The sequence below is a fragment of the Phyllopteryx taeniolatus genome, chromosome 8 (assembly GCF_024500385.1).
Source record: "Phyllopteryx taeniolatus isolate TA_2022b chromosome 8, UOR_Ptae_1.2, whole genome shotgun sequence".
NCBI classification, from domain to species: domain Eukaryota; kingdom Metazoa; phylum Chordata; class Actinopteri; order Syngnathiformes; family Syngnathidae; genus Phyllopteryx; species Phyllopteryx taeniolatus.
Window position 1 is genome coordinate 3,480,600 of NC_084509.1, and position 25,469 is coordinate 3,506,068.

At 39.1% G+C, this 25,469-nt stretch overlaps 1 protein-coding gene across 2 annotated transcripts in view; it reads left to right on the forward strand.

Annotated features, from left to right (window-relative positions):
- The window catches only part of si (sucrase-isomaltase), a 67,326-nt gene extending 47,125 nt beyond the window's left edge, over positions 1-20,201 (forward strand). For both annotated transcript variants that reach the window (XM_061782322.1, XM_061782323.1), the window contains exons 32-48: positions 377-505; positions 675-788; positions 907-969; positions 1,954-2,070; positions 2,187-2,277; positions 2,371-2,509; positions 3,383-3,516; positions 4,047-4,081; positions 6,129-6,245; positions 8,924-9,072; positions 9,435-9,519; positions 9,663-9,719; positions 10,559-10,683; positions 11,491-11,579; positions 13,285-13,334; positions 17,519-17,689; positions 19,490-20,201. In XM_061782322.1, coding sequence (XP_061638306.1) covers positions 377-505; positions 675-788; positions 907-969; positions 1,954-2,070; positions 2,187-2,277; positions 2,371-2,509; positions 3,383-3,516; positions 4,047-4,081; positions 6,129-6,245; positions 8,924-9,072; positions 9,435-9,519; positions 9,663-9,719; positions 10,559-10,683; positions 11,491-11,579; positions 13,285-13,334; positions 17,519-17,689; positions 19,490-19,567 — 1,743 coding nt within the window. In that variant the 3' untranslated portion in view covers positions 19,568-20,201. The remainder of the gene's footprint in view (positions 1-376; positions 506-674; positions 789-906; positions 970-1,953; positions 2,071-2,186; positions 2,278-2,370; positions 2,510-3,382; positions 3,517-4,046; positions 4,082-6,128; positions 6,246-8,923; positions 9,073-9,434; positions 9,520-9,662; positions 9,720-10,558; positions 10,684-11,490; positions 11,580-13,284; positions 13,335-17,518; positions 17,690-19,489) is intronic.
- Positions 20,202-25,469: the final 5,268 nt, after the last annotated feature.

The window sequence follows — 25,469 nt, forward strand, 5'->3', positions numbered from 1 at the left end:
ATAGGGACTGAGCCAGGCCGCGAATAACTGATGCCCCCTAAAAGTGATATCGTTTGTGATAGTTAAAATTGCTTACATTTGGAATTTAAACCATAAATACAACACAAACTATGATCCCATAGGCTAATACTAAATTATGAAACAGAAAATGCAACAGAGCAGGATTCTGTTGTTGTTTTTCATAAATTTACAAGACACTATATTCAACCTTGATCATAAAGTGGTCCAACCTTGATGATAAAGTGGTCCAATTCATAAAGTTCTAATTAGCCAAAGTTGACAACATGATGGGGCTTTTGAAAAGATAGTTGAATCTTTGCAAAAGGATAATCATATTACCATGTTTGTTTATTTGTTTTCTAACTGGAATCTGCAGGACGTTCAGTATGCAGACATTGATTATATGGATCGGCAGCTTGACTTTGTCCTGGACCCAGACTTTTCTGGACTACCCACCTTGGTTGATAACATGAGAAAAGAGGGCATGAGGTTCATCTTCATTCTGGTAATCAACAAGTTTGAAATTCTGCATAACACAGACACACAGACTAATGGCAAACATATAAAACGATGTGAGAAATTAATTATGGTGCCTTTGTAGTTTGCACATTTTGATCAAAAAATGGCACTGTTGCTTTTTGGGAATATAACCTCTTGCCTTTTTTTACTCCTAGGACCCAGCCATTTCAGGCAATGAGTCTCATTATTCTGCCTATGACAGGGGTAAGGCAGCGGATGTCTTCATTAAATGGCCCAAAAAACTCAGTGATGACATTGCGTGGGGGAAGGTAAGGTGGCCTGAATAGCCATACAGAAATGAAATACAAACATACTATTTTCTACATACAGTATGTACTCTGTGTACGGTTTGTATGTTTTCTTGGCATCGCATTCATTGCATTGCAGGTTTGGCCAGATTACCCGAATGTCACAGTAAATGAGTCTCTGGACTGGGACACCCAAGTACAGGTATGGTAAAAAATGATTTATAAACATTTTAGATATTGTATAGTTCATCCAAAATCGAACACAATCCACAATGTCCCTGGTTGACTTGAAAGTTGTTGTCATTTCCAAACATGTTTCCAATAGGAAATAGTGTAAAGTGAATTAATATATTCATCAAACTTGATCAATACTGGCAATGTTTTAAGTAAACAACTTAACATTCTTGCCTGTCATACAGAACAGGTGCATCGAAACTGTTCCATGTGAACACACCACAGAGTGTATAGTGTCTAATTCCAATTATTTATAGTAATTTCAAGTTTAGTTTCATTTACACCAAAGAACGACAAGTACAACTACACATATTGAGTAACATAATGCCATTGCTTTCCTTTCATTGGAAATACTATAGTTGCTGATCTGATTGGAACTTTTGTCTAACATCTCTTACAGCACATACTGTGGAATACATGGCAACACATATTCAGTTGATGTTTAATGAATTCTGTGACTCATATTTCACTAAGCCGCCTTCAATTGCAGTTAAATTTCTGCTTCTATGGCCCTCAAGACACTTTTCCTCTTTGCCATCACTGCTACCCTTATGCGGTGACATCACACAAAAATATACATAAAAAAATCAAAACACCTGTGGATTTAATCCTTTAGATCATAGGTGTCAAACGTAAGGCCCGGGGGCCAAATCTGGCCCACCAACTCATTTTATGTGGCCCGCGAAGGCAAATCATCTGTGTCAACTTCCAAAGATGATTCTTGCTCAAATTCTCATATATGATAAATAGTATTGTTGAGCTATTGCAAGCAAATCCTGGTTGAACCCAAATCGTTGACCTTTTTGGAGTTTTTGTCTTTGGAGGTTCCATTGTACTATGTATTCTAGGTATGAGCACATAGCATCGTGTAGAGAAAAAGTGCTTATTTCTACAAGTTAAAATGAGGCAATAAAACTTAGCTAATTTTCAGCACTTCATTACTTCTTTGCAGCTCTACAGGGCTTACACTGCCTTCCCTGACTTCTTCCGTAATGAGACAGCAAAGTGGTGGCATCAAGAAATCAAGGATTTCTATCAAACTACTATGCAATTTGATGGCCTCTGGATTGTGAGTGACCCGAAAGATAACATAGTGATAAACTTACCTTGTTTTTATGCTGCCTAATTATGTCAGATTTTCTTTCGGACTTTTATGCTCAAATGTCTCTTCGTCCATATCTGTAGGACATGAATGAGCCTGCCAGTTTTGTGCACGGTACAGTAGGGGGGAAGTGCCTTGGTAACCCGCTGCTTGAGAAGCCTCCATATATGCCATGTAGGACTGCACCATAGCATATGTTATGCTTCTTATCCCGACATTTCGTTGAACCCTCACTCTGCTTGTGTTTTTGTGTCTTTGTCCAAATAGCATTGGAATCCAAACATCTTGGCTTAAATCACAAAACTCTGTGTATGAACAGCGAACAGATACTCAGTGATGGAACGGCAGTCAGACACTACGATGTCCACAGCATCTATGGCTGGTCTCACACGAAGCCTACTTATGAGTGAGACATTTCATATGATTCTGTCAGAGTTAAGCTGTGTGTTACATCACAAATAGACTCTTAATAGTGCATCAATGCACATTGTATGAAGAAAAAAATATAGTAGCGAAACATTAGATCTTTAAATGGGCTATGGCAGAATATGTTTGCACTTATAATCATATACGTTTGTGGATATTGTGGATACAAATGCAAACAAAAACAGTAGTTGAATGATTAACTCCTGAGAGAAGATACAAATAACTAAAACTCTATTCTCCACCAAGTGGTGTTGTTCAGTTCTGGGTGTATAGGCAGTACGGCAATAGTAACGTCAGATACGTCAGGGAAAGATATGTGGAAGAAGCGTGCGAAAGCAAAGAGAACACATTGTGTTTTAGGCATCCAAGACTAGAACAGAGCTAGACTGACATTGTGGAAACATGAAGATGAAGAGCAGAACTTTCAGTTAGTTTATTGGAGAGGACAAACAAGTGCATTGATAACAAGCCATCCTAAAAGAAGTACTATGGACAACAGAGTGCGAGTCCTCCACAGACACCTATATTCCAACGGATATTAATTTTGACTACAGTTATATGTGAAGCGTCATAGATGAGATACTGTATAATTTCACAAAGAGAACCAATCCTTAAAAGTTTTAGTCTAAAAAAAAAAACAGTATAATGAATGGAAAGAATGTGGTTAGACTTGGATATGGAGGGCATGACTGAGAGAGTTAAAAATTTCCATCAAAATGTGTTTAATTTTCACGTTTCCATCAGTGGAGTGCGCCCTTTGGCAGTGTCGTGCTTCACACAACAGATTTACTTTAGGATTATTTTTTTGTATGCATAACTACATAAATGTAATCTTTCTGTCTCCTTTATGCAGTGCCTTGCAGAAAGTGACTGATAGACGAGGAATAGTGGTGACCAGGTCAACTTACCCCTCTAGTGGAAAATGGGCTGGACACTGGCTGGGTGACAACAACGCCAGCTGGGACCAATTATATAAATCCATCATAGGTATGTACAAACACTTGCAATAATCAGACCATTATGAACCCATGATGAACATATTTGGCTCCAACATCATAGGGTTGCACACCATTAAAGGCCTTTTCACAATACACTTGCTCAGTGTGAAAGGCCCCCGTGTCAAAGCGCAACATTGACGACAATGGGTGTGAAGCCATCCCATATCTGGAAGTGCTGACATAGCAGCCAACCAGGAAATAAACAGAAAGGTTTTTCCCACTGAAGTAGACCGCACCTGGGCAAGATGTCGCTGTCTTTTACACAAATGAAAGCCCCGGCGTTCACAGTGCCCAAAGTGCTTTACAAAGCCTCACATTCACCCATTCACACATACATTCATACACCAATGCATGACGTCACCGCGTCAACGCGCCAGAAGAGAACATGTACCTAGCCGATGACGCTCGGCGTCACTTCAAAATGCACTGATGCCTCCGCAGCAGACACACAATGAATGATTTGCCAAGTGCAGTGTGAAAAGGCCTTTACCCTTCACTTAAGATGTTCTTATCTCACAGGCATGATGGAGTTCAGTCTGTTTGGCATCCCTTATGTAAGTATCATCATCCATCCATCCATCCATTTTCTGAGCCGCTCATCCTCACAAGGGTCGCGGGAGTGCTATAGCCTATCCCAGCTATCATCAGGCAGGAGGCGGGGTACACCCTGAACTGGTTACCAGCCAATCGCAGGGCACATAGAAACAAACAACCATTCGCACTCACATTCACACCTACGGGCAATTTAGAGTCTTCAATTAACCTACCATGCATGTTTTTGGGATGTGGGAGGAAACCGGAGTGCCCGGAGAAAACCCATGCAGGCACGGGGAGAACATATAAACTCCACACAGGCAGGGCCGGGGATTGAACCCTGGTCCTCAGAACTGTGAGGCAGACGCTCTAACCAATCGTCCACCGTGCCGCGGTATCATCATCTGATCCTTTTTTTAAATTTTTTTTATTATTATTATTTTTTTTTTGTAAGCCATAATCTTATTGATGTGACCTTGTGTGCTATAAGTAGATTACATGGCCTCAGTGATGTTATTTCATTTTGTTGGACACTTTGATCAAAGGACATCTTGTACAGCATGTTATTACCGCAGGAGGCTGGGATCTTAATGCTGTAAGTCAACATAAAAAAAAAATAGGTCAATTCTTAAACCAATTGTTCTTCTATACTGTATTTAATCTTTGGACAGATAAGGTCAACTCTGTTTTAGAGGGGAAAAAAGCCTTTATTCGTTCCCCCCAAAAAAGAAATCTCCACAAGCAGGCTGCTACAGACAAAATTTAAGGGAGACATACAGTATGTCCAATTTTTCTACCACAGATGCCCGTGCGTTCCTTCCCTCACATTGTGATCAAGATCTGACATGTTTTTCACTTTTTGTCAAGGCCTTTTATGGATGAAATATAGATGCCGGGAAGCTTTGGAGCGAATTTGTGACCAAGTCAGACTCGAGTGAAGCGCCCCTGCAGCGTTTTACATACCTTCCAGAGTCGGCGTCAGAGCGTATCTAACCGGGGACCAGTAGTTTGGAGGGCACATTTGTCGGTTCAATACATTTTTGACAACAACTAATTCAATAATCCATCTATTGTACCAAAACATGCAAAAATGCCCATCATTCACATACAAACTGCAGTGCAGTCGCATTGCCACAAATTTGCAGGTCGCGCATCTCACACACAACCAATAAACATGAACAGGTACACCACGGCATGCATTGTAAGGTATAATAAATATATGGTTTAGCTTAAGAAGACCCTCCCAGACCTCGTGTGCAGTGTCAGACCATAGCAGAATGCGCTGGGTCCATAAGCACCATGATTGAACATGACGAAACGGGTACCATATACTTTAGCTTGCCAAAACAGAATCAAATTTGCACCAAACGTGGCAGAACATGAGCATTTTTTAAAGGACCGTATGATGGCAGGGAAATACATACAGTATGCTTCCAATCCCACTACAGTTCTCCTCAAAGTTTTCTCAAGCCCTATTACATACTGACAGATTTTGTTGCATTCACCCCATTTTACTACTGCTGACTAGGCTTCTCATCTGCACCGTGACTGTTGTGGCAATATTTTGACAGTTTAAAAATTTGCCCATCTCTTGCATTGTCTCACTTCCATCCAGTTTTGTCTGAAACTGGGCTGTCATGGCTCCCAGGCGCATAGTTTAAATGGCATGTATTTGGAATGTGGGAGGAAGCCAGAGTAAATCCACCCACCCAAAGGGAGAACAATGCAAGAACACACTCATTTGTGAGGCAGACATGCTCACCACAAGCTCACCGTGCTGCCACCCCCCACCAATCAGTCCTAAATGGTATACTACAGTATGGCACCGTGCCCAATCATGACAAACAGAGCTTGGACCATGATTTGGATTCGTGATTTGGATCCAAAATTATAACTCAATTAATACTGTGAGAAAAGATAATGCTGCTGATGAAGCATTGCATCTCATACAGTTCTCAAATAGTCCAGATATTTATTGACTTATGCTGAATATTACTTGCAATTATTGTTTAATGTGTTTATTTTCCCTGTTTTCTTGTCTTTTCTTTCATTGGAACTCTCTTTCAGACTGGGGCAGACATATGCGGGTTCTTTAATACAGCCAAGTATGAGATGTGTCTTCGCTGGATGCAACTGGGTGCCTTCTATCCATACTCACGTAACCATAACGGCAAGGGCAACCCGGTGAGTAAACTCCCTGGAGAATGATTAAAGCTTAGCTTGCCATGACAGACTACTAGTGCAAGGATTCAATGTTCACTTATAACCCACTTAGCAGTATAAGATAGGACTGTATTAATAGCCTATAAGTTAGAACTGGCCAATGCGGACTAGTATCAGATGAAACCAGATTCTCGTGGAGCCAGGTATAAGAGAAACAATTATGACAAACTGTAAACAGAATCTAAACAAAAGCTTACCAAATCATTTGAATTAAATTAGAAGCAACTGAATAAACCAAGACAGTCGCTGAAATATATAAATACAAAGAAAAACATATTAAATGTTAAAATCAAACATTTACAAAGCTCCACACTAACTTTTCCATTGATAGCAACTTTTTGGGAGCGTGGGGTCAGGGGATAAAGCATGGACTTTTAGGCAATTGGGCTTTCACTTGAAGAGCGCTTTTCTACCTTCAAGCTCCTCAAAGCGCTTTCACACTTTTTCGTTCACCGACTGATGACGCAGCGTCAGGAGCAACTGGGGGCTTGGTATCTTGCTCAAGGACACTTGGACATGGTCACAGGGGCCAAGGCTCAAACTCACAACCTTTGGGCTCTACCGCCCGATAGGATTATCAATAGTCTTACATAACTGACATACCGTAGCTTCATATGAAATAAAGATTGAGTGACAAGAGTTATATCTGCAAAATATGTATGTATGTTTGTACCGGTATGTATGAATGTATTTATTGATTTATTAATATGTGAGGATAAGCAGCTCAGAAAATGGATGGATAATATGAAGTTTGTCTGCAACCAGCAGTGGCTGACAAAACAGGTCAAGCACGCACACACACACGTACAGACACATGCACACACGCATGCGCGCACGCACACACACACACGCACACAAAAATCTACAAAGAGATACACTGGTTTAGTGTTGTTGTGTTGGTGGCATTCATTCTTACAGTGACCTTTAAGAGCTCTGGAACATCTAAGAAATCCAATAAGGCCCATCCAGAGATCGATCCCACGAGGCAAAATCTCTCTGCAATGGAGTCTGAAGTACTCGACGGGACAGGTTGTGTGTGTGCGCACGCATGTGCGCGTGAGTGAATGTGTGTGTATGTCTTGGGGATGGGGGGCTTAATTGAATTCTCAAGGTGATCCAAGCGCCACTGCACATCACCTACCCCCCACCATTAACACGCACACGAACCCCATTATTCTAGTGGTTTTGTAATGGCTTGCAAATGGGATAACAACCCAGATCTGAGTTTCGAAGCTTGGAATCAAAAACTTTGAGGAATGGATCATGCCAGCTATGCAACAAGTAAGGAAGAAGAAAAGACAAAAGCAACATTGGGCCACAATTCTCGGACCAGGCAGGATTCTGTACGCTTTAGGTTATGACATTTTTTCCTCTGCCTTGCAAGTTTTTTCATTTTTAGGTAAAAATCCAGACTTTAAATAGACTCAGTTTGGAATATAACATTAATGGTACTGAATTGTATGTTCTTTCTGATTAAGAGCTTGGAGCTAGGAGATTGAACCTTGCCATGTGTTGCTCTTATTTGCTTTTGACAATGCAGTATGATTTAAACATATTCATTCACACCATTTAGCATGAGGATGTGAAATGAGGGTTACTAAGAAGGAAGGCAATTACAGACACTTGTTCTTCCATATAATTCAGACCTTGTACACTTCATCAAAAAGAAAAAGTTAATCTCCTTCGGTCAGAAGTCAGTAAAAATGTTTTACATTCAGTCATGTGCCACTATGTCACCAGAAAGTAACCATTTCACTACTAATCTAACAATTACATTTCAATTGGAAAGAAATCCTCAGTGTTTAATTACTAAAATTATAGAAAGTTGCAGCAAAACAGTCTGTGGAAAACTGCACCCATTAGGCAATGACTTTGATGATCAGGCATTAAATTTGTTTGATTCAAACTGGGTTCCAAACTGTTCACCTCAAATTGCTGGTTTTTGGGGGCCAAAGGTGACCAACTCAGCCGTCAAATAATCATTACCTTCATCCAGTGGGATTTTATGCTGTGAGGATGATCTGATGATTACCGACCAGCGTTACAACTTTGGGACAGGAAACATTAAACATGCCTGTTGGTTCTGGGCTCGTGTTGTGTTCAAAATGGGTACATAAAAATTATGTTTGAATTTGTAAAAACACAATACTTTTGGGATAAAATAAATAAGTGCAATTTCTGTGTCCACGCTCAAATCTTGGTTCACACTGCATCCCAGGCAGTAGAAATAGTGCACGTGTTATTGAATTCAGTTTGAATCTGATTAATAATAATAATTGAATAATGAGTTAACTTTTTACATCACAAGCACACGGAAATCAGATTCTGTCGTTTTGCAAGCCTTTATGTCGTTTATCATTTGCATTCAATCGACAAACCGCAGAGATGTCAAACTTAAACCAGGTCACAGACTTATTTTGACCTAGTCTATGCATCAACTAGAGAAAAATAGGATTTTGATGGAAGGGTTACCTTCTGAGTGTTTCTCATGCACAACATGCCCCTTCTGGTCGTATTAATTGAATTATCTGACTTTTAAAAAGAATTGTTCACTGTCTTCAGTTCACAGCAAATGTGAGGGAAAAAAATCTCAATATATTTTTGGATAGGATTATTTCTTGAGTATTCCTTGTTTTCAGAGACAAGATCCTGTTTCCTGGAACTCCACCTTCGCTGAAGCATCCCGTAAAGTCCTCAACATTCGTTACACTCTCCTGCCATACCTGTATACGCTCATGTATGAAGCTCATACCAAAGGAAACACAGTCGTCAGGCCACTACTGCATGAGTAAGGGCGCCAAAATTGATCAATCTTTTTTGGTGACTTTTAGCTTGGGTGTTCACTTGAATTAATGAATGTGTCCCCTAAAATGCATGCCTCCTTAAAGAAACACATAGCACTGGATGAAATAAATTAAATTTAAAAAACGCTCCTCGCAACTGATGAGTTAATATGGTACAGTATTTAGATTTGAATTGAAATTGTTTTTATTTGATGAACCAGATATATTTGTTTTTATTTATTTAGTAACTGTTTAGTTTGCCATGTTAAAGCAACTCAACTCTAAAAGAACCTAGAGACGTGAAATTGTTTGCAGTTATTTGTTGGACCTCTTTACGCATTTTCAACATTTTTCTGCTGTGTCACAGGTTTGTCAATGATAAAACTACTTGGGACATTTACAGACAGTTTCTCTGGGGACCTGCTCTTCTTATCACTCCTGTCCTTGACCCAGTACGTGCACACAAACACTAACATAGGCTTCACCTTTTACATATTTATGAAGCACACATTTTCACTGGTATTATTTTGCTTTTTTCTCTACTTGTCTCTCTGGATATTTTTTTTCAATACTCATCTGACTTTGTGATTGGCAGGGAGCCACACATGTAGAAGCCTATGTTCCTAATGCCCGCTGGTATGACTTCCACACGGTGAGTTCATTCCTTGACATCATCTACAACCATTTCATACTGAATTGGAAAATGTATATATACAGGTAATATCTAACCAAGAGGAAGATCAACATTAGTCAGTACTTTTCGGCAATACATATACAGTCCTTGCATAGTTACTTTATTTCTATGTATGCTACTAATGATAGTATTTATAATCCTGAGGATTTATTGTTGCCCAGTTTATTCAACAACTCAGTGGTTTTTATTGTTGTGGGCTGTTGTCATGTGAATTTAACAACTTTTTTATACTAACCCTTTAACTGAAGTGGGGGCTTAGTATTGTCATTTAAGTACCTCACTTAACATGCTCGTGGCTGAATTTATTTCATCACCAAATTAATTCTGCAGTTGTGATTAGGCATCAATCAGTTACACAATGTACGTTTAAGCCATTTTCTCACTCAAACAATGCGATTAAACAAAAATAGCTATAAAACAGCTAAATTGCCACAGTAAAAGGTGAGGTGTAATGCTCATTTAACTGTATGGTGCAAAAAAAAAAAAAGATGCAAGAATAAACAAACACTGCTGTACTGAAGCTGCTATTCGCTTAAACTTTAACAGGATGGTACCTCAGTTGCAATGCATTTTTGTCTTGTCATTATTATGCAAACTATCATATTGTGTTATTTGAAAATATGGATGTGACTGGTTGTAAACGTTGGAAAGAGAATAGTGTGATTTTTTTATTTATTTAAATAAATCTGCCATGCTAATGACTTCAAGCTAAAAAAAAAAAATACTCACCTGCTGCAGTTAAATGTTATGGGTCGGCGGAAACATAGTTATATGGTAACTATCACTCCTTTCATTAGGCAAAAGATGTCAAAGTGTGTGGCAAAATGGTCTTGATGCCCACACCAATGGACCATATCAATCTTTACGTTAGAGGAGGATACATCCTACCCTGGCAAAAACCGGAGAACACAACGTACTACAGGTAAATGCAAATATCAGCTCACAGCTACAGTTGACATGCATATATATTATATATATATATATATATATATATATATATATATATATATATATATATATATATTGAAGTGCCACGTATAGATGTTAAGACCTCAGTCAAGCCCAATCACCTTTTGACAGTTTGTTTTATGGCAAGATTAGGCTATAAACAACCGAGTAATCGGAAAGCATTGTGTCACATGCACCCATTTAATGAAGCCTGACTTTTTTTTGTTTGAGTCACCATGAGGCGACACGGTGGACGACTGGTTAGAGCGTCTGCCTCACATTTCTGAGTGGCCTGTGTGGAGTTTGCATGTTCTCCCCGTGCATGTGTGGGTTTTCTCTGGGCACACCGATTTCCTCCCACATCCCAAAAACATGCATGGTAGGTTAATTGACAACTCTAAATTGCCCGTAGGTGTGAATGTGAGTGCGAATGGTTGTTTGTTTGGATGTGCCCTGCGATTGGCTGGCAACCAGTTCAGGGTGTACCCCGCCTCCTGCCCGATGACAGCTGGGATAGGCTCCAGCAGCCCGCGACCCTAGTGAGGAGAAGCGGCTCAGAAAATGAATGGATGGAGTCACTATGAGCTGTTTCCCCATCGTCTGAATGCAAATGGTAACAGTAGTTTTGGTTTTTTCCTATAGCAAATTTGAGAAAGGCAATAAGTTACAGAGTGTGTAGTGAATGAATGAGTGCAGTAGAGATCAGGTGGTTCCCCGCCAGCAATATAAATATAGCAGGTGTCCTACACTGGTACAACCCTCACCAGCACTTCTCTTTCAGCCGAAAAAATCCTTTGGGACTGATTGTTGCCCTGAGTGACAATGGGACTGCTCAAGGATTGTTTTTCTGGGACGACGGCGATGGAATAGGTGAGTAAAAGATCACCTGTGAGAACCTTGCTGCTTCAAAGTGTTGTGCAGTTACAGAAGAAGAAGAATCACCTTTTATTGTTATGAACATGCATGCATGCACATGAAATCTGTTCTCTGCATTTAACCCATCACAGTGAACACATACACATGCAGTGACAATGGGGGTAGATCAAATGACATTTTGATTGACTACATTAATTGATACATTTTGTTATGACAAATGATGAAGGCTGTAGAAATTTTTAAGAACAATACAATTGTCCATTAAAAAGCTGCTCATATAGCAAAGGCAAACATTATACACATACCATCAGTTAATAATCTTTATTTCCTATTACAATAGTTCAATGAGTGAAGGTTTATGAACTAGTTCGTATTTTGGGTGAACGTGAGTTGAACTGAGTTGAATTCTTCCAGATGCACGTTATTCAGAATACGCTCATTCTGGCGTCAAAGAACAGTTTTCGAGCGAAAGTTCATTTTCATTCAAGAGTGCCAGGTTTTGCTATGGACTTCCCGGACTAAACCCGTCTGACCGCATTAAAGACGAGCCTTCATATGTTGGCTGATAAACACTGTATTTGGCAACCGATTCAGTGCGGCCACCATTCATGGCAGGCATGTCACAGCTGTGTGAGAATATGAGGTGTGTTCATGGACACTACGTAAATGGGAGTGAACGTGTTCTTCGGTGGTCCTTTTGTAATACAATTCATAATTGTAAAAATTGATTACTAGGAAAATTGTTTTTTGTAATCAGAATGCTTTACTTACTTTGTATGATCACACTGTCATGATATGGAATGTATTTTGTTTAATATAAGAATACATAAATAAATATGGAAATATAGCCAGCCAGAGCTGCAAGGAATGCAAAGATATCAATGTCCTTTCACCCTCATTCCTGTCATATTGTTGTTCGATGCACTTGCAAAGCTGCGGTAAAATACATTTTACAAAGATGGGGCGTAATGGAAGTTAACAAATTAATTTCCCGTGTCTATTACTCTCCTTCCTCTTTCATATTTCCTGACGCAACCCACATTTTTTTTTTATCCGGACTTAGGATCGACAGTGGTGAGTAATTGCATTGACCGATGACAGTTCTCCTGTCCCTCTGGTCTGGCCCCACCCAGCAACATGGTCCTGCTTTTTAGTTGTTTGTTAAGTGGTGTGACAACTACTGACTGGAACTGAACATCAGCAATACCAAGGAGATGGTGGTGACCTTTTCCAGAAGGCAAAGAGAGCGTGCTATCACTGTCTCCACCACTATCTATGCGTCACCAGTTCAGACGATGACCTGACCTCTAGTACACCACAAGGATTATCACACACAAAATAATACTCTCTACAGATGACAATACAATAATGCATCATATTTTGTGCTGTGTTGTTTTTCATTGTAATAGAAACAATACATGTAATGAGTACATATGATTGCAATAATGTACTGTAAATTCATTATATACACCAAAGTATAGATTCCACCACCCCCTTCATACTTATGTGTTTATTTATATTGTAAACTCATGTCAATAACTCTTCTCCCCTACTGTAATTGCCTCATGGCGATAAATAGTTTTCTGAATCTGAATAGGTACTGTATATACAGTACTGTTCATATTGTCTATAGATCAATTTCTTGTTTGCAATGGTTTGTATTTCAGTAATTCATACGTCATTGTTTTTCTCCCCGCAGACACTGTTGAAAAACAACAATATCTACTGACCTCATATGCTGTAGAATCGGTGAGTCGAGAGGCTGACGAAATGCCACGTCTCTTCCTTTCTTTATTATCACTATTGTTATTAATGCAGCAATGGTATAATTAATTGATTTACCATAGAGCAGTGATTGGTGAATGTGAAAGGTTAACGGTTGCAAGTCCCCTTCACAGAAATTGGTCCAAACTATGGAAACCGAATTTGTGTGACTTCTTTTGGGGTAAAAATAAAAGTTACTGTGAAGGAGCAATCCCAGGACGGATTACTTATGTAATAATAAAACATAAAGCGTACTCCCCATTTACTGTAAGATGTGGGCATGGAGTCTGTTATTACATTAAATTGTCACCAATACAGCACTACATATGCCATGAACGGAACAGAGGATAGGACCCAAAAATGCACGACTCCACTACAAATGGACAGTTTAAAAAAAAAAGAGAGGTTTAATATACGGGCAGAGGTTGGTACACAGGCAAGCAATCTGAAAAGGCAACAGTATCCAAAAACGTGCGGCAAAAAGGCAAGGTCGATAATCGGAACAGGGTCTAGTCTTACTGTGAGTCGGTGATGTGGAAACAAGGAATGCTGGAACGCGACGACAAGAAAGAATAAGACAGAAGGTTAAATGCATGGGATAATTAGGGTAAACGAGGCACAGGTGGGGAAGATGCTCTCAGGAGCAGGTGTGTACGAGACAGGGGGAAAACAACAACCAGAACACACACCCATGACAACATAATGGTGGTGATGCGGAAAAAAAATGTGTTACAACTGTATGTACAGTCTACGTACAATATATACAATAGCACTGATTGTCAATGTCTGCAAATGTTTAGATACAAGTAAGGCTTTAATCAGGGTAGAATAGCATCATGGTCTACAATGTTTCTTGTGCAATAGTACAGTCATGGCTTAAAACATTGGCATCCCTTGTGTAACACAATCACTAAATACACTTACAGCTATAATTCCCAATGAGTCCATTAGTTTATTCTTACTTTAGGGAGCTTTGCAATGTCAGCAATACAATAAGTGTCATTGAGCAAAAAAAATATATATATATTAAAGCCAGTATATGTACTGATTGAAACAAAATTGCACTGCACCTGTATATTCTAAATTGGAAGTGCATGTTCTTACTAAGTTGAACGCGTTCATGCCCTTTTTAAGTCTGACGTGTCACAAAGTCACTAAGAACTTGGTTTTATGTAGCTAACTAACCCAGCCCCATTCTCTTTTCATCCGGGCAAAGACACACTATCACACACAGACACACATTAACGATCATACATTTAATCCCAAACATTCACAGATCGACGTGTACAAACACACACCCGCACGGACTGTATACACACATACAGCGACTAGAGCCAAACATCTGTGGCTGTCCTCTGCCTACCATCAGGCTCATTCCAAAGCAATTTCACACAGCGATAAAGCAGCCACACTGTCTGTCAGCCAAGGGGAGGAGGAAGAGAAAGCATCAGTGTGTGTGTGTGTGTGTGTGTGTTAGGGGTTTGTGTGCATGAACAGGCAGATGTGAGGAGATGGGGGAAAAGTTGGGCAATAAGGCCAAAGCTGCCTTGCAGATTAGCACATCACAAGCCATTTTGGATGACACTGAACATAGTCAATGTGCGTGTGTGTGTGTGTGTATTTGTGTGTGTGTGTGTGTGTGTGAGTGTGTGTGCTGTGTTTTGGACTCAGAGGTTTTGCATATATTAGATCTTAAAGGAAAAATATTATGCATTTTTCTGCACAATTTAAAACAGTTCACAGGTGTCCTAATAAGTGTATGTGACATGCTTTCATAAATATTATACTTTTTCATGGGAGAAAAATGAAGAAATTATACTTTGCTACAATGTAAATAAGTCACTTTAAAGCTTGTATAACAGTGTACAGTTACTCACCCCTTAAAATAACCCAACACACAATAATTAATGTCTAAACCACTGGAACAAAAGTGAGTACACTTTGTCCAAATTGTACCCGAATTTTCAATACATTTATGTCGAATGACCACCATTATTTTCCTGCACTGCGTACACTTACATCTTGGGCATGGAGTTCACCAGAGCTTCCTAGGTTGCCACTGGAATCATCTTCCACCCCTCCTCATTGACATCACGGAGCTGGTGGATGTTAAAGACATTTTTGTGCTCCTTCACCCTCCGTATGAGGTCGACCATCAGATGCTCAATAGGGTTTAGGTGAGACGCTCGGCCAGTCCATCATCATTACCCCCAGTCTTGGAGGTGTGTTTAGGGTCGCTATCATGTTGGAATAATGCCCTGGGGCCCAGTTCCAAAGGTGAGGTATCATGCTTTGCGCCAGTATGTCACAATACATGTTGCCATTCGTGATTCACTCAGTGAACTGTAGCTCCCCGTGGCAAGCAGCATGTAGGCATGTTCCAACTATTTGTATATAAACATTAAAAAGTACATTTTCCATCATATATATCTAAGTTGTTTAGAAAACAAGTGTGAGTATTTAAAAAAGCAGAAAATCAAAATAAAAGTGTGGCTTCAAGCCCATACCATATACCAAGAGGTTTAAAAAATATATATATATTTATTTTATTTTTTTGTGACCTTTTCTGTTTGCTATGGGCAATTCCCTTCTCAAACACTAAAGTGCAAGCAGTCTGTCTTCTCAGGGGAAGAAACATATTTGATAACGTGAATGGATGTTCAAAATGGACCCTGCACATCTCACTATGGGACAGTGGGACAGCTTTATCTCTCCATTTTTTTCAAGTTCACCATGTCTGTTTTATCGCATTTGCTCTGTCGATATTTAATGACACCTAGTCCATGTAATACAGTTTACATTTTCAATTCTTTAGGACACCTTATCTGAATAAATCTATGCTGTTTTGCCTCTGTGAGATTATCTCAGTGACACACATTACTCCAAGCTGAACTCATGCAGCCATTTGTGGTAGCACATATTTAATTACATATTTCATAACTGTGTGATATCATAATTTGAATATCTTCAGTTCAGCCCTGTCCTCTATACACAGTTGCGGTACATCTGACTATTTGTGTTTATGTACTGTGTATCTGTTTTTGTTTACTCCAGTCCTTCTACAATACGTGTTTTCTGATACGTGGCATTTTATTTTAAATGGAAAAAGAAATTCCAGTTCCTGCTGGTCTTGAGTTTCTGCCTCTCTTCTTTTCGGGTCCACTTGACAACATTACATGACATTTGCATATTATGTCTTATGTGGTAACTATCCAAAGAGCAATATAGCATGGCCTTGTCTGGGTGTGCACCTCCCCTGCTTCTGTCACTGGTGACCCTTCAACCATTCCATTTGATGTTGTGTAATTAATGTAAGGGCTCAGTAGCAGGAAGTTTCCTCAAAACCAATGACAATAGCATGGATATGCAGATATCCCAAATATTATCCAATGTTCTAGATGGCATCACTTTAACTATTCCTTTCAAAATTGGGCATTTTTCTGGTACACAAAATTGTACTGCTGAGGTCAAATGTTCCATATGAGATGAGGCATCTGCAGTTAGCGGCAAAAAATGTTTTTCCTGATATCTAACCGTTGTCTTTTTGGGAAGAAAAAAATATTTTATTGACCCACACACCTCTTAATCAATTTACCAACCATTTCTCATCAATCTTGATTTTCATTTCCACAAGACATTTTGGATTTTCTATGCTTGCAACAGTTTGGAGAAGGTCGTTTCCTGTTCCAATCAGGTCAATGAAATCTTGGTTGGATATTGGTTGGACGAATTTAGAGTCCTGACCCGAACCCCATCACACAACCTAGGGATGAACTATATTAGATTTTTGTCCGATGGATGACGATGATAATATAGGCACACTCCAACATCTTGTTGAAAGTTTTACCAGAAGAGTTGAAGCTGTCATACCTGTAGCTACAACTAGTTCCTTCTCCCATCTTTACAGCCTTTAATCATAATGACAAAAGTGTCCCACTAATTTTGTATGCATCCATATTGTATGTGTTTTATAATCTTTTAACTATTTAAGTGGATCCTTGTGAAATTATTGAGTCAACCCCTTTTTACTTGAACCCATGCGTTGATCTCTATAAGAGGAATGTGACCAGTACAAAGATTTTCAATCAGACTTGTCTGCCTCTTCACCTCTAAACAACACACAATACTAGTTGACTCTTCATTCCCTATCTTTATTTTTCCACTTCTAGAACACCTTGTCCAGTACAAATATCCACAACGGCTTGTTTGAAGCTGACCATTTGATCCTTGGCGTAGTGAAGGTCTGGGGGATAAACAGCACTAACATCACAGAGGTGACTCTGATGGATGTGACTGGAAAAGTACATTCTCTGACACCTCAGTATAATGCTGAAACTCAGGTGAGTACTATTCTAATATACATTTCTGTTATACACATACAGACTTAGAATTCAATGTTTTGTATGTATATATATATATATATATATATATATATATATATAGACTCTATATTAGGGGTGTAACGATTTTTTTTTAACATCGAATCGCTTCCAGGATATTATTGTTTCCTCTATAATCCGATATGATTCAATGGCTTGAAATCGATTCTGTAACTTTTTAGCCAAAAACTCTCCCTGTTTAACTGTAATATAAATATCTGGATTCTGGAGAGTGCAGGTGAAATTACCTAAATTCCTTTTGTTTCTTGTAAAGGTTATCAGGTAACATTAATTTTGGAGACGATAAACAAGCATTAATGGCTAATGCATTCACACTTTATGTGCAAGTAAATCAGATTGGATTAACAGTAGATTTATCTGCTAATTCAGATGTTTTTTTCAACATGGAAATAATACACGTAAAGAATAAACACACTTACTGTAAGTTTAATGCATTATTATTAATTATTATTATTAATTAAACACAAAATATGTAATGCTCAAATGTTCTAATCATATTTATTATTTCCCACTCGTTTTTACAATGTCTGCCGTAGTGCAGTACGTAGCTCTGAGTAGCCTGTGACAGTACAACCAACTGTCATGCTAGCATTTTGCTGAAGTATGTACGTGATGGAATTTTGTACTTCGGCTCAAGCGTGTTTGTGTTCACCAACCTTTTAGCTTGCGTGGTATCATGAGAAAGAACTGGTTGAAATGTCTCCCAAATTGAGGTTTACCTTGCTTCCTTCTTGGTTCCCGATGATTGTACATCAATGTATTGGTTTCAAGTTTTCATATTACTTGTATTCTCTGACGTGTAGAATACCGCGGTCAGCAGGCAGCTTTTTGCATGTCCGTCAGGTTTCATCCTCGATAGTTTTTGATTACTGCAAAACCAAAATGTGTCCATACTTCTGATTTTAAGCTTTGCGGGACATTTATGATTATTTTGTAATCACACTCTTCTGTGCTCCTTTCCTGCACTGTCCATGAGCGTCTCCCATGAGCCCCTGCACTACAGCGATTATGCAATATTGATAAAGATACTATATTTTGGGGAGGCAACTGAAAACTGCACATTAAGTCTATATTTAAATCAGTGTATATCATATTTAAAGCATTGTACATAATTAAATGATTGTAAAAAAAAAACACCTTACCAGTCTGATGAAATTATGACTTCACTCCATTTCACATTTGTTTTCACAAGCAAGAAAAAAACTGGATATCTAACATTTTGTTGTCAATGCCATGCGTTCATTTCTAACATTGAAATCAGCATTTCTTAGTTTAATGGTGAATTTACTCACCGTTGAGCAGCACGCATCAATCAGACTGTCAATTATTAGCAAAAACATTCATTATCCAAGGTTTTTTATGTTGGCTTTATTAAAACAAAGCAACAATGATTTCCTATATTCTTGGCTTTGTTGTGACTCTTCGCTCTGAAAACAAAATAAAGTGAACAGGGGGGTGGGTCATTAAAAATATAATGTAGTAAACCATGTTTGAATTGTTGTTTTAGACACACGGTATTGATGGAGTGTGTTGATGAGATTTGCGTCATATTAAAACGTCAAACTCACCATTAAGTGGACAACGGCACATGGAATCTGACAGTGCCATAATTGATAGCATATGTTCATGTATTTATATTTAACGTGATATTTTTCTAACCTCTAAATCACACCTCCTACATGAAAAGATACATTTGTTGAAATTTTAAACCTCTTGTTTTTATTTTCCTTTAACCTACAGGAGCTGATTGTAGATGCAACTGAAACTTCAGTCCGTGTGGATCATCGTTTTACTATTAGTTGGAGGGCCAGTGTCTGAGTATGATTTTCTGTTCAGTTAGTGAAAATTTAACATATCTGTACATAGTAAATTTATACAATTATACATTTTTATGAATTGATTTTTCCGCTCTTAAGTGAATAATTAATAATAATTAAGTCAACCTCTTGACACAAGCATAATTTGAACAAGTACACACGACAGAGCTGAAATGTAATTTTACAATCTACAGTTCATTGTTTTTGTACAAATTAAGAACTTATGCAATCAAAACTTCTTTAATATTGACATTTTTACTCTTGTATTGTATCTAAATAGCAGTCAAAATTACCAATCAGTCATTGTATCTTTTTCAAATCTAAAGTGAAACAGAACAGGAACAAGTGTAAACTGTAAGTAGAGGAAAGTTGAGGTAGACAGTGGCACAGTGTAGTAACAACTGTGCCATGTAGCTTTGACTAGCTGTATCAGGTAAAACTCTAGGTAATGCACATACTTATTTTACTATACCAGAATTCTAAATGCTCCATGTTCCGACCAGGCAATTGTTTTTTTGATGCAACCTGCCTTCTAATGTATGCAGTGATAAAAAAAAAATGTACCTGATGAATGACAATGTTTTACTGGTTTTGCTTTTTTAAAATTGATTTGAAATAAAACTCAAGAAATTCAAGACGTTTTGATGGCAAAAGAAGGTCACATTGTGTGTACTGAAAACAATACTGAGGGCAGATGGATGCAAAAACAACACAAATGAAGGAGTAGCATGAAAGCCTGGCAAAACACTCCCATGGAAGAAAAGCAAATTTGGTGATATCCATGGGCTCCAGACTTAAGCGCAGGAACTGGAGGTCCTTAAGCAATGGTAACAGACCACCATTGGGCAATTAAACTGATACTAAAAGCCCATTTAGTTACATGATTTAATTGTTCCTCAAACATTCAGACGTTCTCAGGTTGGGTTAAAATATATAGTCACCACTCTACTGGTTGCAATTTTTAATAAATTTTTCTCATGAATCCGTGACCACCTTCCACTCGATTAATGAAGATGTGCCCATTTTTGTGCTCTGATCAGCCATATGGTAATGACTGGCTGAGTGATGTTTTTAATTAGTATTCCAATATGTGAGTCTAACAGTGGAGCTAATCAGAATTAATTCGTTAATAATTAATTATAAAATGCATTACCTGATCCCCGGCCCCGCCTGTGTGGAGTTTGCATGTTCTCCCCGTGCCTGCGTGGGTTTTCTCCGGGCACTCCGGTTTCCTCCCACATCCCAAAAACATGCGTTAATTGGAGACTCTAAATTGCCCGTAGGTGTGACTGTGAGTGCGAATGGTTGTTTGTTTGTATGTGCCCTGCTATTGGCTGGCAACCAGTTCAAGGTGTACCCCGCCTCCTGCCCGATGATAGCTGGGATAGGCTCCAGCACGCCCGCGACCCTAGTGAGGAGAACCGGCTCAGAAAATGGATGGATGGACATTACCTGCATGTGTGAGTAATTCTAAGGAATTATATTTCTTTCACCACAAGGAAGTGCTTGAAGAAAATCTCCATCTGTGTCAAGCAAGTAAGCAGATGTTCATGATAAAATAACAACAGGAAGTAATGTTCAATGGAAACGACATCTCAAGAGGTACGCGTTCGATAATTGCAAACGCTTTGATTTCGGAGACACCTGATGCAGTAGCTAATACCCTTCAGCGAAACCGCCATAAACACAATAACATTATAAAAATTGGGAAACTCTGAATTTTAGGGTGCTGTCACACAGTGTGGTCTGGTACCTGTGCTCTTCCACAGACGTATATGTGGGGAGGGTTTTGGATGGATGCCAGGAGCTGAATGTTAATTGTAGTTTTTACCTGCCGTAAGCTTCCTATGTACTGTGAGTTTCGTCTCATCCCATTACATTCCTCTTCAAAGACGTAGTTATCCATTATTCACCCTACAGTAAATGTAGTGATAGTAATTTAGCTGTGGGCCCATCCAATTGATTTGCACCCTGATCAGCCCTTCATGATTTTGTCAGTCATTGCCACCTGTGGGCCTGTGAAGCCCTTTGAGACTCTTTTGTGATTAAGGGCTATACAAATAATCTCGACTTGGCTTGACTTGACATGAGAGGGAATGGACAGGCAACTTTACTTTTCACTGTAGTGTCTAGTTGCACTGATAAATTGTGTCGCTAAAAAAAGAAAAAACATGACAGAAAAAGGAAGACTCAAGGACTCAGAGCATATTTTTCTCTGAAACTAGCAGTGGTTTCGGTTTTAAAAAATTCTCCAAATAGTATATAAAATGTTAACACAGAGAGTAACATTAATGCACAAATTTCCCATCCAAGTACTCCATCAAATACAGTTAGGACCAGATATATTTGCATTGTGACAGCTTTTTTATGGTATTGTATGGCAATGACAATGAAAAGCAAATCAGTATTAAAGGAACACCACTGCAATGTCTGCAGAAAGAAAGGACCAACAGCAAAATAAGTTTGATGCAGAATGGCCATGGGCTTGAATGAATTTGTGGCCAGACAAAAGGACCAAAGTCAAGCTCAAAAGAATCACATTACAACATATGTATGCATATTGAGAGGATGTGACAAGCAGAAGATACATTTTTGAGAGTACACTGTGTGCTATTGGAAGATTCTGAAGGTTCGGTAGCTTGAGCAGCAAATCAATGAATGCATTCACAGATAGATTGACGTACCAGATAATTGGCTGCTTCTATTACGTTAGGAAACAAAAGCTCACTTTGGATTTATCAATGTCTGAGAAGCAAGCATGACAGAATCAAGGAAGGGAGGAAGACTGATACAATGTAAAGTTAAATTAGAGGTGTACTGTACCATATGCAATGCAGGAAGAACAGTAGAAGACTGGAATCACTTTCAAAAGGTTGTACTGGGATTTGGTAAATGTGACCGGACGGAAAGTATACATGTTACACGGGTGGCAAATCTCAGTAAATTAGGGCTGACGTGCCTGCAGTTTAGGGATGGTGGCATGGCGCTGTACTCAAGGGCTGCTTTCATTCAATCCCCATCAAAAGTCTACTCTCTGCTCACATTCAGCCAATGCTACATAACTGATAGAACGGCCCTACACTGTGCAGATAAATATAACATACTACAAAAGCAACTGATTACTTATTAACAGCAACGCAATGGAAGAGTCTTCAATGGCATGTCAGTGGCCTGATTTCAAAAACAATAGTGCATGCTTTTCACTTGCTGAAAACAAATGTAAAGAACCCACAGAAAACAGGTGCAGTGAAAGCATGTACATAGTCCATGTAGAAATAACACATTTTAAAATGTGTATGTCGAGCCTTTATCAAAGGTTTAATAGAGAAATATGTATTTTATTTAAAACAGTTTACAGGTGACCCTAACCCTGTGACAGCTAGGGAGTACCTTTTATACACCAATTTTCTTTTTCTTTTGTCGGAAATTTGACCCTTTTGATACTGCTCGGCTGATGGGGAATGTGGACTTTGTTCTGACCAAACTGTAAGGCCCATGTGAGCCCCTCACTTATGATGTATTGTATGTGTTAACGTCAAAGTTACATTTCAGTGGTGCAAAAATCTAATTGGGTCGCATAAAGACATTTTTGAAAACAGGCAGCTAACAAAATAGATACTTTTTTGTTTAATTTCACACCATACCCAACTATGTCCAACATGCGAGCAGTTAAAAAATTTAAGTTTTTCAGAATCTGTGTCAAGCAAATCTTTGTGTCTTTCTGCATAATCGTGTGTTATTTACATCCAGCTCTGGGATCACCTGTGTTTGAGGCAGTCAAGGGGAGGAGTCGCATGGCAAATGCAATGCTGGATTGACGGCTGAATGACAGCAGATAACATTTTGAATACAATGCTTGTCAAACACATGGTGCATTTTTTTTATTTTACCTTCACTCACATGGCTACCAGTTATTCATTGCACTCCCAACTCATCTACATAGTTGGCTAGGGAAGGTCTGTTATGCTAATCGGTATTTCTATAGTTAAAAAGGGTTGGGGTTGATTTTTGACACAAGCAAAGGTCACAAAGCCAAATTATCTGTAAATGTGTGTGTATGTGCGAGGTGGTGGTTGTAATTATGTAGTGGTTAATTATGTGAATTATATATGTTTTAATTACAGTCCCTTACAGACTAAAATGATATATTTCTTTACAGCACAAGACAATTTCTGAAAAAAAAAGAGCAAACCAAAATGAAAAGTGATTATATATTATGCAAAACGAACTGCGCAAAGATGGGCCAAGCATGAGCAATGTACATTGCTAAATCAGACACTGTCACTGAATAGGTGAAACATCTATTTGTGGATATAAAGTTGTTCTTAAAAAGTGGCATATACTCCATCATCCAACATTAAACAGTGATCATGAGTAATAAGTGCCATTAAGTAATAATGGTGCCTGTTAAAATATCAATCAATAATCATCACGATCATCATGATCAAATCATTGATAAACTAACCTCAACTGGGACCCTAAAAAAGCAGTAAGTCGGATTTGGTTCCAGTGAGAGTTGGACGCTGCCAAGGCTGCCCTTTGTCACCGATTCTGTTCATTGGTTTTGAGGGGGTCCAGTTTGATGACATCAGTATCACGTCACTGCTTCTTGCAGATGATGTGGTTCTGGTGGCTTCATCAAGCCATGATCTCCAACTCTTGCCGGAACGGTTCGCAGCAGAGTGTGAAGAGATTGGGATGAAGACCATCACCTCCAAATCTGAGGCCCTGGTCCTCAGTCGGAAAAGGATGGAGTGCCCTCTCTGGGTCAGGGAGGAGATCCTGCCCCAAGTGGAGGAGTTCAAGTATCTTGGGATCTTGTTCATGAGTAAGGGAGGAGCGGGTGATCAACAGGTGGATTGGTGCAGCATCTGCAGTGATGCAGACTCTGTATTGGTCTGTCGTGGAGAAGAAGGAGTTGAGCCAAAAGGCAAAGCTCTCGATTTACTGGTCGATCTACATTACTACCCTCTGGTCACGAGCTGTGGGTCGTGACCGAAAGTGTCATGGGTGCTCCTGTGAGCATCTTCACCACCTGTGCCTCGTTCACCCTAATTACCCCTTGTATATAACCTCGTGTCTCATTCCCTCTCGTCGCCAGTTCGTTGTACCTTGTCGTCGCGTTCCAGCATTCCTTGTTTCCACGTCACAGACTCACAGTAAGACTTGAACCTGTTCCGATTATCGACCTCACCTCTTTGCCTCATGTTTTTGGATACTGTTGCCTTTCTTGGATTGCCTGCCTGTGTACCGACCTATGCCCGTCTATTAAACCTCTCTTTTTAGATTTAATTTCATGTTATCCTACCGATGTTGGATTTATCTTACCCAACATTATAAAAAATAGACACAAAAGGAATGAAGACACTGGTTTCTTTTTCTCATGAGGAGGGCGTATGGGAGATTGTTCAGATCACAGCCTCTCAACACGCTCTCAACAATCCCCCCCCTCGCTCCTGCATTTATTTGAAATAGGAGGGATTTACAAATCATAATGTTCTAAGCAATAAGACACAACACAAAATATTTGATAATAAGAGGGTTTTTCCCAGACATAGTATTCTAAACAATAAGACACGACACATAATATTTGATAATAAGAGGGTTTTTCCCAGACATAGTATTCTAAGCAATAAGACACAACACAAAATATTGGACCAACACATCCGACCCGACCACATCCGATCACGTCCTTGGTCCAGGCGCCCTTCCATCGGATGATGCTGAGTCATCTTTTCGAAGGCGAGACATCTAAAATCGTCCATAATACTAATGCAAGCTAAGCAAATAAATGATAACTTCTAGAATATATTTAACAACCGACCTGGTTCTAAAAATCGTAAGCCAGATGCTTTGTCACGTATTTTCTGCGAAGAGAATTCTTTGTCCGACCCTAAGACTAT